Source organism: Erinaceus europaeus, chromosome 7, assembly GCF_950295315.1.
Source record: "Erinaceus europaeus chromosome 7, mEriEur2.1, whole genome shotgun sequence".
In the NCBI taxonomy this organism is placed as follows: domain Eukaryota; kingdom Metazoa; phylum Chordata; class Mammalia; order Eulipotyphla; family Erinaceidae; genus Erinaceus; species Erinaceus europaeus.
Genome location: NC_080168.1, coordinates 111,448,705 through 111,466,649, shown reverse-complemented (window position 1 = coordinate 111,466,649; position 17,945 = coordinate 111,448,705). Strand labels below are relative to the sequence as shown.

The 17,945-nt window shown below is 53.8% G+C and overlaps 3 protein-coding genes across 8 annotated transcripts in view; 1 reads left to right on the top strand and 2 right to left on the bottom strand.

Moving 5' to 3' along the window:
* MAP3K12 (mitogen-activated protein kinase kinase kinase 12) overlaps positions 1-6,525 on the bottom strand; it is a 31,567-nt gene extending 25,042 nt beyond the window's left edge. The window contains exon 1 of one of the 3 annotated variants that reach the window (XM_007518169.3): positions 6,374-6,525. The gene's annotated coding sequence lies outside the window, so the exon portion shown is untranslated. Of the gene's footprint in view, positions 1-4,974; positions 5,426-6,373 lie in introns of those variants that run through there. The other 2 variants (XM_060195217.1, XM_060195218.1) reach the window with 2 other exon arrangements.
* Positions 6,526-6,595: 70 nt separating this feature from the next.
* TARBP2 (TARBP2 subunit of RISC loading complex) lies at positions 6,596-12,663 on the top strand. Of its 4 annotated transcripts, none has more exons than XM_007518167.3 (9): positions 6,596-6,964; positions 7,524-7,693; positions 8,448-8,550; positions 9,135-9,230; positions 10,773-10,845; positions 11,037-11,154; positions 11,389-11,516; positions 11,882-12,083; positions 12,232-12,663. In XM_007518167.3, the coding sequence occupies exons 1-9, from the start codon at positions 6,912-6,914 to the stop codon at positions 12,387-12,389; spliced, it is 1,101 nt and encodes a 366-aa protein (XP_007518229.3). In that variant the 5' UTR covers positions 6,596-6,911; the 3' UTR covers positions 12,390-12,663. The 4 variants fall into 4 exon arrangements, with proteins under 4 accessions (XP_007518229.3, XP_060051203.1, XP_016041525.1 ...); XM_016186039.2 differs by having other exon boundaries at positions 6,827-6,964; positions 7,529-7,693; XM_007518168.2 differs by lacking the exon at positions 6,596-6,964 and adding an exon at positions 7,077-7,215.
* Positions 12,664-12,895: 232 nt separating this feature from the next.
* NPFF (neuropeptide FF-amide peptide precursor) lies at positions 12,896-15,947 on the bottom strand. Its single transcript, XM_007518165.3, has 3 exons — positions 13,542-15,947; positions 13,215-13,336; positions 12,896-13,110 (listed from the first exon to the last, which is right to left on the bottom strand). The coding sequence occupies exons 1-3, from the start codon at positions 13,746-13,748 to the stop codon at positions 12,993-12,995; spliced, it is 447 nt and encodes a 148-aa protein (XP_007518227.2). The 5' UTR covers positions 13,749-15,947; the 3' UTR covers positions 12,896-12,992.
* Positions 15,948-17,945: the final 1,998 nt, after the last annotated feature.

Here is a 17,945-nt window from a genome sequence, read left to right as displayed (position 1 = left end):
ATTCATGAATAAATAAATAAAACTTTAAACAAAGTTCAGGGACTGAGTGGTGGTGGCACAGTGAGCGCACATGTTACGACGCATAAGGACCCAGGTTTAAGCCCCCAGGTCCCTCCTGCAGCAGAGAGCTAGTGCTACAGGTGTCTGTCTGTCTGTATCTCCCTCACTCCCCCATCACTCTTGATTTCTATCTCTATTTAATAAAATAAATAAAATGTACAAAGAAATCAGTCCTTTTTAGCCAAAAAAACTAAAGCAAAAATAAAATTGATTACTGTTATTATTTCCATAGCAACAGAGCGATATTAACAGGGAAAGGGAAGCTAGAGAGCAAAGAGAGAGATGCCTGCAGCACTGCTGCACCGCTGGTGAAGGTTCCCCCTCTGCAGGTGGGGACCAGGGGCTTGAACGGAGTCCTGGAGCATGGCGACATGTGAGCCCTACCAGATGCACCACTGCCTGGCCCCTTTCTTTCCCTTTTCACTGTGCTGTGGAAAAGTCACAGCTTTTCTTTTTATTATTGGATAGAGACAGGGAAATTGAGAAGGGAGGGGGAGACAGAGGGAGATCTACCTTCAGACCAGGGGCTCAAACCTGGGTCCTCGTGCACTGTGTCATGTGTATTCTTTTTTTTTTTTTAATATTTATTTTATTTACTTATTCCCTTTTGTTGCCCTTGTTTTTTTATTGTTGTTGTATTTATTATTGATGTCATCATTGTTGGATAGGACAGAGAGAAATGGAGAGAGGAGGGGAAGACAGAGAGGGAGAGAGAAAGATAAGACACCTGCAGACCTGCTTCACTGCCTGTGAAGCGACTCCCCTACAGGTGGGGAGCTGGGGCCTTGAACCAGGATCCTTCCACTGTTTCTTGCGCTTTGTGCCACGGGTGAGCACTTAACCCGCTGCTACCACCTGACCCCATCACGTGTATTCTTAACCAGGTGTGCCACCACCTGCCTTCCCGTTTTTTTTTAATTATTTTCCCTTTTGTTGCCCTTGTTGTTTTATTGTTGTAGTTATTATTGTTGTGATTGGTGTCATCATTGTTAGATTGGAGAGAGATGGGGAAGACAGAGAGGGGGAGAGAAAGACAGACACCTGCAGACTTGCTTCACTGCCTGTGAAGTGACTCCCCTGCAGGTGGGGAGCCGGGAACTTGTACCAGGATCCTTATGCTGGTCCTTGCGCTTTGCACCATGTGCACTTAACCCACTGGGCTACCACCGGACCCCTCCTGCTCTTTTTTTAAAGCAAAAATGTGTCATGACTTTTCTGACAGCCCAACAGACAGAGAGGGGGTGGGAGAGAGTATCATGGCTATGCAAAATGACTTTCATGCATGAGGCTCTAAAGTCCCATGTTCAGTCCCCTGTACCACTGTGAACTAGATCTGAACAACTCTGTGTTATCTCTCTTTCTGATGTCTGTCAATGATGAAGAGAGAGAGAAGGGGAGGAGAGCACAACAGCAAGGTTTCCTTCATTTAGGTGGGTGATGGACTTGAACCTGGGCTGTGCATATGGCAAAGCAGGACACTATCCAAGTGAGCTATTTCACGGACCCAAAAACTGTCTGAATGCAAAGCTCTTTGTCACATACTGATCTTTTGCTTTGCACAGATTTTTTTGTTGGTTTATTTCTAAAACAGAGATGGTGAATGCCCGACCTACTTCTTAGTCCCGTTACTGGTATTACTGAAATCATCCAAATAGGGCGGAGGCTAGATAGCATAATGGTTATACAAACAGACTCTCATGCCTGAGGCTCCAAAGTCCAAGGTTCAATCCCCCTGCACCACCATAAGCCAGAGCTGAACAGTGCTCTGGTAAAAAAAAAAATAAATAAATAAATAAAATATATATATATATATATATATAAAATCAAATAAAGTCCTCAGCTTGGTACCAGGCACACAGGAAGCTCCCTGCAACTATCACGCATGTGCAAAATGGTGAGCAACTGGTGGCTCATTTTCTGTGTGCGCGCACGTGGTGGGGGGTAGATAGCATAATGGTCATGCAAAAAGACTCTCATGCCTGAGGTTCTGGAAGTCTCAGGTTCAATCCCCCGCACCACCATAAGCCAGAGCTGATAATGCTCCGGGGGGGGGGGGGGGGGGGGGAAGTGCTATGGGGGCTGGTGTGGTAGACAGTGTTGGGCTCTCAAGCATCAAGCATGAGGTTCTAGCAGCACCTGTACCAGGGTCATACTCTGGCTCTCTTTCCTCTCTCCTCCTATCCTTTTCATTAATAAATAAAACCAGGGTGGGGGTATAGCATAACGGTTATGCAAAGAGACTTTCATGCCTGAGCTCTCAAGTCCCAGGTTCAATCCCCCACACCGCCATAAGTCAGAGCTGAGCAGTGCTCTGGTAAAAAAAAAAAAAAAGAAAGAAAGAAAGAAAGAAAGAAAACCTAAAACAAAACCAAAAAACGCATCTATGTCTATTGTGAGGCGGCTCATTCGCTTCAGCGCACATGCTGCGGTGCACAAGGACCTGGGTCCAAGCCCTGGTTCCCACCTGCATGGCGGAAGCCTCACCAGCAGTGAAGCAGTGCTGCAGGTGCCCTTTCATCCCTTCCCTCTCCCTCTCTGCCTTCCCTTCCCTCACAATGTCGCTTTGTCCCATCAAGTTAATAAATAATAAATGTGGGGGGAGAGACAGCATAATGGTTATGCAAAGAGACTCTCATGCCCAAGGCTCCAAAGTCGCAGGTTCAATCCCCAAGTCCCAGGTTCAATCCTGCACCACCATAAGCCAGAGGTAAGCAGTCCTCTGGTAAAATAAATAAATAATAAATGTTAAAAAAAAGAGAGAGAGAGAGGGTCAGGTGATGGAGTACTTGTGAAGCACGCATGCTACAGTGTTCAAGGACCCAGGCCTGAGCCTCTGGTCCCCACCTGCACGGGGAAAGCTTTGTGAGTGAGGCAGGTCTGCAGGTGACTCTGTCTCTCTCCTTCTCTATCTCACCCTTTCCTCTTGATTTCTGGTTGTCTCTATCCAATAAATAAATAAATATAACTTAAAAATAGATAAGGATAAAAAAGAGGAATGAAAAAAAGAAAGAGGGGGACAGGCACACCAGGTTAAGCTCACATAGTGCAAAGCACAAGGACCAACTCAACGATCCTGCTTTGAGCCCCCAGCTCCCCAACCTGCAAGGAGGTCGCTTTGCAAGTGGTGAAGCAGGTCTGTAGGTGTCTATCTTTCTCTGCTTCTATCTCCTGCTCCTCTCTCAATTTCTCTCTGTCCTATCCAATAAAATAGGAAAAATGGCCTCCAGGAGCAGTGGATTTGTAAGTGCTGACACTGAACCCCAGCGATAACCCTGGAGGCAAAAAAAAAAAAAAAAAAAAAACAAGAAAAGGAAAAGAAAGCCAATTTACTAGAAAAAGAAGGGCAGGGGAGTTGGGCGGTAGCGCAGTGGGTTAAGCGCCTGTGGAGAAAAAGAAGGGGTAAAAGTGGTGGTGTGGGAAGAGGTGCAGTGGAGAAAGCACTGGACTGTCATGCATGAGGTTTTGAGTTCAATCCCCAGTAGCACAAGTGCCAGAGTGATGTCTGGTTCTTTCTCTTTTTCCTCTTATCTTTCTCATAAATAATTTAAAAAATAGTAAGCCAGGTCCTACATCACCGCCTAGAGAACAAGTGCTCATTACAGGGGTTCTGCCACCTCACCTGGACAAACACCCAGGAAGGCTCTGAATCTAGGAAGATTCTCTTCTGCTCATGACTGGGGCTAGTGGGGTATTGCCTTTCAGTGAGCAATTTCACGCATCTCACTCAGAGTTGGGGGTCACACTGTGGGTCTTCTCAGCATCACCTCGGTCCCCCTCCTGTGAGTGGGGTGGATGCCACACATCTTTTTCCACCCTCGAGTGACATGTGAGACGTCTTAAAGCTCAGAGGACCATCAGGTTTTTTTTTTTTTTGTGTGTGTGTGTGTGGGGGGACGGCCCAGAGTGTGACTGGGTCCTTTCCTCTCAGAGTCCCTCCTGCCTTCACCTCTGGACCTTCTGGCTGACAATTTGAGCTCCCAGAGCCTGGAGTCCATGCTGAGTGCTGGGAGGAAAGGCTGGGCAGAGGGAGGCACTGACTGTGACTTGGGACCCAGGTCGGGAGAGGACCACTCACTACTCTCCCCCCAGAGGGGAAAGGAGTTAAAAGGTGGTGCTTGGCCCCCATGCGGACACCCCACTGTTTCCTTCCACTTCTACTGAGCTTCTGTTGGCTTCTCTCCCTTCAGCCAAGGGTTATCAAGAGTCTCAACTCTGTGGATGGGATTCTGGCTTATTTTCCAGTCCAGCAGTTTGTGGGGAAAGGAGGAGCGGTGCTTGCTGGGCCTGAGCTGAGGAAATGGGTTAGTGGGGGGCGGTCAGAGGAGAGAAGGCAGAAAGCCACGTCTGAGTGGGGGAGGGGAAGGGACCCCAGCTGGACGAGCCGAGGATGGAGGGGGCTGGGGTATCACAGTGGAAGAAGGGGGGGCTCACCTGGGCGTCGGGGAGCCGCCAACCACCCCAGGCGCGGCCTGCAGTGCGTGGGGAAGGGGCGGGCAGGGCCGTGGGCCCCGCAGGTCTCGCCTTTGCTTGCCTTCCGGAGGCCACCCCCCGCCCCCTGGAGGGTGAGTGGGTGCCGAGGCAGGTGGCCTGTCGCCCGCAGCCCCTCAGGTCTGTCCCCAGCCATGTCCCCACCCGCAGTCTTTCCAGCTAGGGAGGCCCCGGGTCTCCAGGCTGGGCCGCCGCATCCCTGCGCTCCGCAGCCGTCCTTCCCTCCCCTCCCCTCCCCGCGGGTGTCGGGTCCAGGTCCAGGTCCCCCGTCCTCCCTCTCTCCCGCCCTCCCTCCCCGCAGCCTCCGCAGCCCCGCGCCACGCTCCCCGCCCGGCCCGGCCCGGCCGCACCTGCCTCCCGCCCCTCGGCCTCCGGACCGACCCCCACCCCGCACCCCGCGACCCCGCGACTCCGCCCGGCTCTCACCTCCGGGGCTCCGCGGCCGCAGCACAAAAGGCGGCGCTGCTGCAGCTCGGCTCCAGATGCTGCTCCCGCCTCCTCCTCCTCCTGCTGCTGCTTCCTCCCCCCGCTGCCCTCCGCCGGACCCGGGGCGCTGGCGCGGGCGCGGGCGCGAGCGAGGCTCGTGCGGGGCCGGGTGTCCGCCCCAGCTGCCGCCCCCCACCCCCCGACCCCTCGCCCGGCCCCGCTCGGCCTCCAGGCGCGCTCCTGCCCGGCCCCCGCCCCTGCCCCCCGGGACGGACACGCCCTGAGCGGGGGGCGGGGATGCTGCGCCGAGCCCAGCCGCCGGCCTCTTAAAGGGGCTCGCCGCCGCCAGCCCGCGCGCTGCAGGCTCGAGGCCCGGCCTCCCGCCGCCCCAGCGCGGACCTCGTGCTGACACCCCCGGAGCCCCAACTGGCAGACCCCAGACCCCCTCTTACATGCACACCGGGAGATCAGCCCCGTGGACGAGAACCCCCCCCCCCACCCACCCCAAGCGCTCTAGCCTTGCTCCCCCGCCTCGCCCGTCAAGTACATGTCACCACTTCCCTTCCCCTAATTGTCACCACTCCAGTTCTGCCCAATTGGAATCCACTCAGCTCAACGCTCCATCCCCCACCCCGTGTTCCTGGATGACCCCTCGTCGTCATTCCACCCACACCCCCAGCTCAGAACAGTCTATTGGTATCTTTCTCCTGAAATCACAATCAGACATTTTTCGTGATCTCTCTCCAAGGTCACAAGGTTTCCTTCACATATATCAGCCCAGTGGTGGTGGGTGAGACTGTGGGGAAGAGGAAATGAACATCTGTTCTGCACTCAGATTTGTTGACTGGCCTTGAGAGAGAGTCTCTAGATCTCTCACTTCAGCTGACCCAAGACCCACGTTAGAGGGGATGAGACCATCGCGTGCTGATGGTTCTTCTAGGTTCGTAGTTCGGCTGTGGTCAGATTCTCAGGCTCCAAAGCAAGCCACAGCTACAACGAGGTTCACTTGGGCCATTCTAAAAAAGGCTACAGGAGAAAAGTGGCACTTCCACAGACGGGTGAGGCAGATCTAAGGGGGAGGATAATTTAGAAAAAAGAGACACATTCAGCGAGCCGTAGGCACACGAACCAAGGGCTTAGGCCCCGGGTCGAGGGAGGACAGTCTGAGGTAAGACAGCAAACTGCCCCAGCACTCTGAGGGGCAGAGAACCGTCGCCTCCCGCGGTCAGGTAAGACCACCCTCTCACCCAGCAAGGTGCGTGGACAGCGGCATCGCTCCTGGACCAATCACAACCTTTTCTCAGGAAAGAGGCGGGGCCTCCTCTCCCTGGTCTCCGCCCCCTCAGATAAGTAGCCAATTACAACTCGTCCTGGGCAGGTACATGCAATCGGGACTGACCAATCAGGCTGTACCGCTTCCCGTGCACGCTCGACCCAGCCCCTCCACCTGCGACAAAGATGGTGCAGGAGCTTCTGGGTTCTGTAGTTCCCTTGGAATTCGACGGCTTCCAGGGTTCCAGGGAGCCCTTCTCGCCCCGCCCCCAGTCATTTCCACACAGCTAATACGCAAGCTTAGCGCATCAGGGCGTATTAGCCTTGGGGGAGAGGCTATGCAGACGAAAGGAGGCGGGACGACAAAAACAAACAAACAAACCACAAACCACCCTCAGCTCCAGAGCTCCAGTAGAGGGGTCCGCTCCTCCCCGAAGGCGGTGCCGCCTGTCTGGGCGGGCCACGCGGAGGGTTGTGGGGCGGAGTGCTCCCCTCCACACGGAGACTCATGGAGTCGAGTGGGCGGGGGACTCCATGTCCCAGCATGCCCCGCGGCGGGCCCGACCGGCCGCGACTCCGGGCTTGGCCCCGGCCCTAGCTCGTCGGAGGTGTCGGGGTGCGTGGAGGTTGCAGTCACGGTGGCGTCCGCGGGGACGGAGGAGGGAATGAGTGAAGAGGAGCAGGGCTCCGGCACAACCACGGGCTGCGGGCTGCCCAGGTAAGCCGCCTCGTACCGAGCCCTGCCGCTCACCGAGCGTGGCGCGGCGCGGCGCGGGTAGCGGCGCGGCCCCAGCATGCACCTGGCCTGAGGGTTGTTCCCGGCAAGCACTGGGGCAGTGGGCCGTGGTTCCCGGCATGCACCCCGGCGTGCCCACTGCCTTCGGCTCTAAATATATAGTTTGGGGTTGGCCGGGTTCCCAGACTGCACTGGGGCACTGGGCTTTATGCCCCCGACGTTCAGTGCATTTGGTGGGTACTGGGTTCTTGGCCTGCACTGAGTGAGGGGACGTGCACTCCCAGCTTGCACCAGGGTACAGGACCCCGTCCCTCATCTTAACCTAGACAGGAACTGTGTATCCTCTTACCTATGGGCAGTGGACCCTGTTTTCCCAGCCTGCACCTCTACTCCACATTGAACCCAGCCAATGACTGCTGTACTGCCTGGGGCCTTCTGGACCCTATGCCCCCCATAGTGTGCCAGGGTCTGATATGGCAGTACTTGGCCAGATGGGTGCAGAGGAGGGAAGTGTGATGAGGGTCTGTGCCCCTCCCCCCAGTATAGAGCAAATGCTGGCAGCCAACCCGGGCAAGACCCCGATCAGCCTTCTGCAGGAGTATGGGACCAGAATAGGCAAGACGCCTGTGTACGACCTTCTCAAAGCCGAGGGCCAAGCCCACCAGCCTAATTTCACCTTCCGGGTCACCGTTGGCGACACCAGCTGCACTGGTGAGGAAGGCTTGGGCAGCCTTGGCTGGGGTGTGCATTCACAGGGCCCCATCTGCTTTACTTCTTGGAAACTCTTCACAGTCCGGTTCTCCAAGACTAGTGGGGGATGGAGAGATTCGGGGGTGGGGGTGTGGGAAGCACTGATTGGGATAGCAGGTCTGTGAGCAGGACTTGAGAGAGTAGCAGGGCAGCTAGTGATCTGGTAAATCGTCATCACGTTAGGGGGAAAAGTAAGAGAAAACAAGGCAAAATCTCACTATATTGGGTCTGTCACAGCTACTTAACCAACTCTAATTTATGTTGAACCTCAGTCTGTTCCAGTGATGCAGGTGGTAGTATCCTCATGCTGATTATGAGAAAGCTTGAGGCTTAAGAGATTTCCTGACTGGTGCAAAGTCAACTGCTTCGTAAATGGCAGAGCCAGACTTTGACTCCAGAGTCAGCCTCTGTTTTTCCAGCCATCTCTGTTTATTGAGAGCAAAGAAAGTGTTTCCCAGCGGAAACAAGGTAGAGAAAGAAACTCCACGCAAATATCTGAGCTCAGGGGCAGCTCTGCCTTGCATGGCTTGATTTGGGGAGCTAATGGAGAGATGAGGGCCCTTATTTGTAGTAATAGTGGTATACTTCCAGTCTTCCACAGGGGAGGTTGGCTAAGGGGACTTGATTGGCTCTCTGACTGTGTGTAAAGCCTATGGGATGCTGGCTTCCTCTTCCACCTTTCCAGTGACCTCATTGCCCACACCCCCTCTCTCAGGTCAGGGCCCCAGCAAGAAGGCAGCCAAGCACAAGGCAGCTGAGGTGGCCCTCAAACACCTCAAAGGGGGGAGCATGCTGGAGCCGGCCCTGGAGGACAGCAGGTGAGGGAGGAATATTCCAGGCTTCCTAGAGGCCTCGCTAGCAACCCAGGACCCTCCACCTTGTCCCTCTGCCCAGTTGGCCTGGCCCGGTGGCACTTAGCCTCCTTGATCTGGCCTCTTCCTCAGTTTCCTCTGGACCTAAGCAGGATGCTTCCAGGATTTCTGCTGTGAAGGGTTCTGGGGAAGAATGGCCAGCCCCATCGAGGGGGGTAGTTCAGAGCCCAGGTAGTGGAGGGATGGGGGTGAAGGCAGAGGCTGAAGGGAATTATTGACCCTGACATTCCTCCTCATTCTACTGAGGTAGCCTTCCCTCTTGCACACTCATATTGGGGTTTGTTGTTCCCATCCCCTCCCCGCCATCTGATGTTTGAAAGCAAAGGATCCTAGTAGGAAGCTTGGGCTCAACTGGGAAGGGATGGGCAGGTGGGGGAGACCTGGGTTGGGGAGTAGGGGACTGGGCAGTGGCGCACTGGGTTAATCACACATAGTACGAACAAAGACCTGGGTTCCCCCAATCTTGCCACTGTCTTCTTCCAAACCCCCCCCATGGGTGTGAATCAAAGCCCCCCCTTCCCCTTGGGAAGTTCTTTTTCTCCCCTAGACTCTTCCCTACCTGAGGACATTCCAGTTTTTACTGCTATAGAAGCTGCCACTCCTGTTCCATCTGCTGTGTCAACCAGGTATTTTGTGTCTCTTAACTGCTTGAGAAGGGAGGAAGGGAAGGGTCCTGCCTCCTGGGACCTAAGCTGGTCAGACCCAAGGAAATGTGGGAGAATTTGTACCAACTGTTGAGCTCTTGGCATTTTATATATATATTTTTCTTTTTCTTCTTCTTTTTTTTAATCAAAGCACTGCTCAGCTCTGGTTTATGGTAGTGCCAGAGATTGAACCTGGGACCTTGGAGCCTTAGGCATGAAAACTTTTTGTATAAATAGTATGCTTTCTCCCTTTCCCTAGTTCCCAACTTTTTTTTTTTTTTTTTGCTTCTGGGGTTCCGTGCCTGCACTATGAATCCACTGCTCCTGGAGGCCATTTTTTCCCATTTTGTTACCCCTGTTGTTGCCTTTGTTGTTATTACTGCTGTTGTTGCTGTTGGATAGGACAGAGAGAAATTGAGAAGAGAAGGGGAAGACAGAGAGGGGGGAGAGAAAGACACCTGCAGACCTGCTTTCCCGCTTGTGAAGTGACCCCCCTGCAGGTGGGGAGCCGGGGGCTCAAGCTGGGATCCTTGTGCCCATCCCTGCTCTTCGTGCCATGTGCGCTTAATCCTCTGTGCTACCGCCCGGCCCCCAGTTTCCAACTTTTTTTTGAATATGTATTTATTTATTCCCTTTTGTTGCCCTTGTTTTATTGTTGTAGTAACTGTTGTTATTGATATCGTCATTGTTGGATAGGACAGAGAGAAATGGAGAGAGGAGGGGAAGATAGAGACGGGGAGAGAAAGACACCTGCAGACCTGCTTCACCGCTTGTGAAGTGACTCCTCTGCAGGTGGGGAGCCGGGGGCTCGAACCGGGATCCTCACACCAGTCCTTGCGCTTTGTGCCACCTGCACTTAACCAGCTGCTCTACCACCTGACTCCCAGTTTCCAATATATTTTTTTTTTAAGATTTTATTTATTTATTAGTGAGGAAGATAGGAGGAGAAAGAACCAGACATCACTCTGGCACATGTGCTGCCAGGACCTCATGCTTGAGAATCCAGAGCTTTATCACTGCGCCACCTCCCGGACCACCCAACTTCTTAATGACCACATCGGTGCCAGACCATGTTTGTTTATTTACTTATTTATTTTGAAGTTGAAAGGGGAAGAGAGATAGATTGGAAGGAAGAGACCTGCTTCACTGCTCATGAAGCGTCCCTCCTGCAGGTGGGGAGCAGGGACTCGAACCCAGGCCTTTGTGCAGTCAGACCATGTTTAAAGGTCTTGCAGGGCCTGTTTTCTTCCGATTTAGCCACATAATGCCGTGTTCCTGGGGGCTAGCTATGCAGTCCTCGCCTCTCAGGGTGAGGTGGTGAGACGTCTCAGAACATCAAAATGGATCTGAATGTGAGGAGACCTCTGCCGGGGTGGAAACAGGCTGGATGTTTGGTCAGATGGCTGCCCGGCTGACGGAGTAGGGACATGGTGGGGGGCGTGGGGACCAGCAAGGCATTTAAGAGTCATGGCAGCCATGGAGGGGGTGCTGCCTCAGTTTTGGCCTGGGTCCTTTTTCCTTCAGGAGTCCCCCCATGGAGGTGCAGCCCCCTGTCTCCCCTCAGCAATCTGAATGCAACCCTGTCGGTGCTCTGCAGGTGCGTGGCCCTCCCCCCACCTCCCGTGTATGCCTGTTTCCCTGTGAATGGGAGGGCATGTTATGTGCGGTGGTGCCCCTGTTCTGAGGGCTTTCCCAACCCTTCTTTCCTTCATTGAGACTTCTTGGGGTTGGGGGAGAGACTGTGAGGGGCTCTCACAGGCTGGCACGCCTCTTGGTTCTTCCATCAAGGAGCTGGTGGTGCAGAAAGGCTGGCGGTTGCCTGAGTACACGGTGACCCAGGAGTCTGGGCCGGCCCACCGCAAAGAATTTACCATGACGTGCAGAGTGGAACGCTTCATCGAGATTGGTAACTGGGTGGAGGGAGTGTTGCTCCAGCCCCGGCCACTGACGGCTCGGCTTGTCCTCTAAGATCTTCCCTGCCTTTGTCCTTCTCCCTCTCTTCTGACCCACCAGGTTCTCGGGTGCATGGCAGGTCCCAAGGCCCCATTCCCCAAGGTGTCCCTCGACCCAGATTTGAGCTGGCCAGGAAGGGCTGTATCTGTTGGGCATCACAGTTCAGAAATCCTTTCCCCACGTGCAGGCAGTGGCACTTCCAAAAAGCTGGCAAAGCGGAACGCGGCGGCCAGAATGCTGCACCGAGTGCACACGGTGCCTCTGGATGCCCGGGATGGAAATGAGGCGGAGCCTGATGACGACCACTTCTCCATCGTGAGTGCTGCTGTGGGCCGGCACAGGGCTCCTCCCCCATGCCCGGGCAGAATGCTGGGGATGGCTTGGGGCTGACACTGAGGAGCGAGCCTCGCTGGTCCCAGGCTGGCTTCCGCCTATTTTTCCTACCAAACCGAGAGTTCCTTGTGTCCTTCTCAGCCTCAGCTCCTGTGGCAGCTGGCCCAGTACTTCTGGGAAGTGAGGAGCGAGGTGACGAGTGAGGAAGGCTGTCTGGCCCCTGGGTTCAGGCTCTCATAGCGAGGCTGTGCCAGGATCAGCCGGGGCGGGGGGAGCTGAAGGAACACAGGAGGCCCCAGATGCCTGGCTCTCAGCCCCGGGTGCGGCTCACCTCCCCATCTCACTAGGGTATGGGCTCCCGCCTGGATGGACTTCGGAACCGTGGCTCAGGCTGTACCTGGGATTCTCTGCGGAATTCAGCTGGAGAGAAGATTCTGTCCCTGCGCAGCTGTTCCCCAGGCTCCTTAGGTGCTCTGGGCTCTGCCTGCTGCAGTGTCCTCAGTGAGCTGTCTGAGGAGCAGGCCTTCCACGTCAGCTACCTGGATATTGGTATGGCTAGGGAGGGCTGGGGACTGGACCATGCAAGAGTGGGTTGGCACTGGGGGGGCCGGGGAGGGTGTGACAGGGAAGTGGATGAAAGCCTCCTAGTGCTGCCCGCTCACCCAGCACTGCCTCGTGCTTTTCTCTCGGCCTTCAGAGGAGCTGAGTCTGAGCGGGCTCTGCCAGTGTCTGGTGGAGCTGTCCACACAGCCGGCCGCTGTGTGTCACGGTTCTGCAACGACGCGGGAGGAAGCCCGTGGCGAGGCTGCGCGCCATGCCCTGCAGTACCTCAAGATCATGGCGGGCAGCAAGTGAAGCTGCCCTGGCTGGACTCACGGATGTGCACGCTTGCTCCCTGCCCTTCCCACTTCCGGCTCGTGTGACTGCCCAGCTCTGGTACCCGTGCGGTGCCATCTCTACCTCTTGACAAAGACTGCCTCTTGCAGGCTGAGGAGGGCATTGGGCCGGGAGCCGGGGACCACAGGTCTCACCTGGCTCAGGACCGTCCTCCTTTCACTGGTGATGTTGAGTGGGAATGACACCGGGGGGCTCTGCTCGGGAGCCCAGAATAAATGTGCTGCTCACTGGATTCTCGAGCCCTGCGCCATGTTTGCCAGAGTGGTCCTAAGCACAGTGGAGGTTAATGCCAGATCACCTCCCCCCCGCTCCCCACATAATTTCATGTTTGCCTTTGGCTGGAGGCTGGGTTCCCCCACCTCCAGAAACGCCATCATCGTATTCCTGAGAATTTGGTAGAGATGGAGGAGGCTGTTGGCACTTCCTCCCAGTTCTTCCAAGTCTCACAAACATGGACACATAGATCAGAAGCCAGACATCTTTATTGGGGAGAGGCGGGGGACAGGGAGGCACATGACACTGGGGAATGCTGTCCTTGCATGCATGTCAAGGGGTGACACGTCACTTTTTCCCAAAGCGTTGAGGGGCAGCCAGGTTCCAGAACTGGGTCCTGAGCCCCTCCCCAGCTAGGGGATTCAGCCGTTGGTTGTTCCAGGAACCGTGGCTGTTCCTGCCAAACCTTAGGAGAGATTCATGCTCAGCTGGGGTCCTATCAGCCCCTCATCTCCAGCCACTCCCTTTTCTTTCCCTCCTGCCCGCCTTACCCATGTCCTGTTAACTTACCTCTGGGGCTGAAACAGGAAGGCTGGGCTCCGGCTGGGTCTCTGCATGGCCTGGAGCAGGAAGCGCAAGAGAGATCCTGGGGTCTGGGCATTCTGTAGTGGGAAGGGTCCACCATCTTCCTCCTGTATTGTGGGTGTGTCCAGGAAGGAAGATGGGCAAAGGCACAAAGGGGCAGGGAGTGGCTGCTGGGCAAGTCACAGATGGCTAAGGAACCAGTTCTTCAGATGTGAGGACCCAGTGAAGACCATCAGTCAGAGAGTATCTGAGTGAAAGCACACATCTCAGGCTGAGGACAGTGGGGATGTGGGGCGAGGGGGGCTACCTTACCGAGATGATCTGGTCTTCATCCTGGTCCTCTGGACCTTCAGCTCCGTCAGTCTGGCCCCAGCCGGTCACGAACAGCAGCACCAGCAGCAGTACGCCTGCCCGCCTAGCATCCATGCTGCCATCTGCCTTCCTACAGTCACACCACCTCTTATACCTGTGGCCCGAAGCCCCCCACCCCACACAGTGGCCTGAGGGGGAATCTAGCATAGGTGATGGAAATACACTGCTCCATTAAGAGCCACCTGGGATCCCTCCTGAGTCACCCCTGGGGTTTCCTGCTCTCAGCCTCCAGCCCCCACCCCCTAAGCCCGGGAGTTACAGACTTTATTAGATGCATAAATCCTGTCTCCAGAGCTCAAGAAACATCATTAATGCTTTGTCAGAGCCATGCCCTGGGGGCCCCTCAAGAACCCCCAATCCCTCAACAGGTTGGAGAGCTCCAATTGATCATCTCTCTTAAATCAGTATTTTAAGATTAATTTATCTTTAAACTTTTTTAGTTTATTGGATAGACAGAAGTTCAGTGAAAAGGAGAGGTAGAGAGAGATACCTGCCTCCAGCACTGCTTCACATCTTGAAAAGCTTTCCCCCTGCAGGTGGAAGCCAGGGGCTTGAACCTGGGGATTTATTAATTTATCTTATGTGAAGAAGAGATCAAAGTAGTGCCCTACTCTGGCATATGAGGTGCCAGGATTGAACCCTGGGGCTTCGCACATGCAAATCCTCTGCCCTACTCACTGAGCCACTTCCCTGGCCGCGCTGTGTTAACTTATATAATAAAAGCACCAAGTCCTGTCAGGAAGAGTGAAGCACTATATTCTGGAGCAGAAGGGAGGAAAATGTCAAGGTCAGTCAGGATTTCTGTCAGGGCAACCCATCCCATCCATGTGCAGGATTCTGCGCGGGGCTCCATGGAATCTGTAGACAGACGTCTTCACTACAGCAGCCTCGCCGCCTAGAAGTGTCTCCGCAGTGAAGCACTGCTGCCACCCTGTGGCCAGAACACCTCACTGTCAGGCCTGGGCATTTGTTTACTGGAACCTAACTCTGAAGTGGGGTCAGTGGAGGTCCTGAGGCCCTGACTCCAAGGGGTTTCAGAAAGGCAGGGCAGGATACTGGGGATGCACTTTGCTTTTGTCCTTCTCCCTCGTCTTCCCAGTCTGGGCCTGGCCGTGGCTCACTGGGGTAGACGTCTAGAATGCTGCCTTAGAACCAGCCCACTATCTCTCAGGCAGTCTTCTAAAGGCTGCTGGTGCAGTTGCCTTCTCATTCCAGAACCTTCTCCTCAGTATTCTCACTAGTGTGGGGCTTCGGCCTTTACTGGAGAGGGGCCGTGGCATAAAGGGCTTGGGAACCAGCCACTGGCAAGCTGTTGATTTCTCTAAGCCTGGTTTCTTTACAAAAAGAAACTATTTTCTGGGCTAAGCATTGTCTGAGCTACTTGCAACCCGCTCAGCAGATTCTGTTTGATATGCAAGTGTCTTTGGGCTGGTGAAATAGCTCACATGGATAATGCACTGCTTTGCCATGTGCAGATCTGAGTTTGAGCCGTCACCACTGAGCTCTGGTGCTGCGGTCTCTTTTACTCTCTCTCTGAAAAAAGAAAGGAGAAAAATAGTATCTTTTTTTTTGCCTCCAGGGTTGTCACTGGGGCTCAGTGCCAGCACTACAAACCCACTACTCCTGGAGGCTATTTTTCCCATTTTGTTGCCCTTGTTGTGGTTTTTGTCCTTACGCTGGTCCTTGTGCTTTGTGCCACATGTGCTTAATTAACCTGCTGCGCTACCGCCCAGCCACCCCCAAAAGTATCTTCTAAGTATTTGTTGTGGTTATCCCTGCACATCTGTGTCCCAGGGACTTACAGGCTCCTGGGACAGTCTAGACAGCCAGATCCTTGCACTAGGTTTCTGTCTTCCCGTGGCTTCCAGCGATAGTGTGAACTTGACCTAACAAGTCTCATAAAACAACTCTCATCATCTTCAGATGTACACATCTTTCACGTTTGAAGACAGAGTTAGTTATTCCACTCTAGTCTCTTGCTTGTGTTCTAGAGGACATGCTGCTCCCTTCTTTAGAACAAGGCATCCAGGCCAGGTGGTGGTGCATCAAGGTGAGCGCACACCCTCTCATGGGCAAGACTACCTGGAGGGGAAACTTCCTATCTGCCCCACCCTCTCGGTTTCTGTCTCTATCCAAAATAAATGCATTAGTTAAAATAAGGCATCTGAAAGTTACACGTTGGTAGGGAGGCTAGAGCTTTTTTTTTTTTTTAATTCAGAGATGGAGAGACCACATCATTAATAAAATGGGGTAACCACTGTTAAGAAACAGTAAATGAGAGGGCCAGGCAGTGGTGCACTTGGTTAAGTGCTCACATTACAGTGCACAAGAACCCAGGTGGAAGCCCCTGCTTCCTACCTGCAGGGGGAAAGCCTGTAAGTGGTGAAGCTGGGTTGCAGGAGTCTTTCTCCCTATCTCCCTCTCCCCTCTCAATTTCTGTCTCTATCTAATAATAAATAAAAATATTAAAAAAACAGTAGATGAATGCAAAGAAACTAGTACCCCATCTGGCACAGCAGGCTACATGGTTCCACCCTGCTGCTTCCCCCTTTAATATTTCCCTGACCACAGTGGATCAGCACTGAGGCAACTTTTTATTTTTTCTTAGACAGTGAGCGAATGAAAGCTTCCTCCAGTGCAGTGGGGCCAGATTAAACCTGGGTTGTGCACATGGTAAATCAGCACACTAGCTAAGTGAGCTTCTTTGCTGGCCCTGAAGCAACATTCAGAAAGGGGCTGGTCTAGCTGGCTTCTTGTCCAGGATGGGGCTGGGCAGTGGTGCAACTGGTGAAGTGCCGTATTACTTTATGTCCAGGATGGAGGTGACTGGTCTTTCCTTTGGTCAGAAGTCAGAATGGACTGACTCCTCTAACTTGAGAAGCTTGTTTCCCTTCAGAACCTCATCTCCAGCTGCCAAACCTCTCCATCTTGCTTAGCCAGGTGCTCCTGACCCTGACATGGTGAAGACCACTGCCACCTTCCCCACTCTCCTAAGGAGATCCGCCCCCGATTTGTGTCAGTACACCAAATGTCAGTCACAAATGGTTCTAAACCATTCCTCCCCTTTTGGGAAGCCCTCAGGGGGACCTGCTAAACCTTGGCCAAGTTCTTCTGCCTGGCTCACTCTCTCTGCTTACCTGCCATACAGATGCAGAGTATAAGCAGTGACTCACCTCTACCTTCTTATCCCCATACGTCCAAATGTTAAAAAAAAAAAAAAAAAAAACAACTCAGGGTTATCAAGTGGGGCCTGGGATCTGGTGCCCGCACAACAACTACACAGCTCCCAGTGGTCAGTTTTTTCCCTCTTACTTATTAGAGACAAGACATTGAAGAGATGAGAAGGGAAAGAATAGAAAAGGAGAGACACACCTCTGCAGCACTGCTTCACCACTTATGAAGCTCCCCTTCCGCAGGTGGGGACCAAAGGTTTGAACCCAGACCCTTGCACATGGTAATGTGCACGCTAAGAGGTACATCACCACTGGGCCCAACATTATTATTATTTATATTTATTTATTGGATAGACACAGCTAGAAATTGAGAGGGAAGGGGGTGATAGAGAGGGAGAGAGAGAGAGAGATACCTGCAGCACTCAAATCTGGATCCTTGAGTGCTGTGCAGATATCCCCTCAGGCTAGTGCCAGTTCCCGCGAGAGTTAATATGATATTCTCGAAGTGTCCTTCCCAACCAATCCTGTCCTGGCTCGTCACTCCCGGTTTTTGCCCTATTAAGCCCTTCTTCTTCCGCCCCTCTGTCTCTTGCCCGGTTTTCACCTCAGTGGTTAGACGCAGAAAAGGGTGCTGCGAGAGGCGGCCATTTTGGCTAGCTCCATGTTAGGAGCCAGGTGTCGTGCTGAGACGCGGAGGAGAGAGAGAGAGAGGAGATCCGGAGTGGAGAGGGAACACAATTCTTTATTCACGTGGGCACCTCAGAGTTGGGTGAGAGCGCAATGGTTCGGGCCACACGGAGCTAGCCAAAATGGCTGCCTCACGCAGCACCCTTTTCTGTGTCTAACCACTGAGGTGAAAACCAGGCAAGAGACAGAGGGGCGGAAGAAGAAGGGCTTTATAGGGCAAAAACCGGGAGTGACGAGCCGGGACAGGATTGGTTGGGAAGGACACTTCGAGAATATCCTATTAACTCTCGCGGGAACTGGCACTAGCCTGAGGGGATAACATAGCGGAACAGGCGCTCTGAGAATGTTCCAACTTTCATGGAAACTGGCACTAGTCTGAGGGGACATCTGCACAGCAGTTGTTCCTTGAGCTGAGCTCTGGTCTCTGGTCCTCTGCTGGGCTATGCAACATACACCAACCACCCATCTTCTCTAGAGAGTCTCC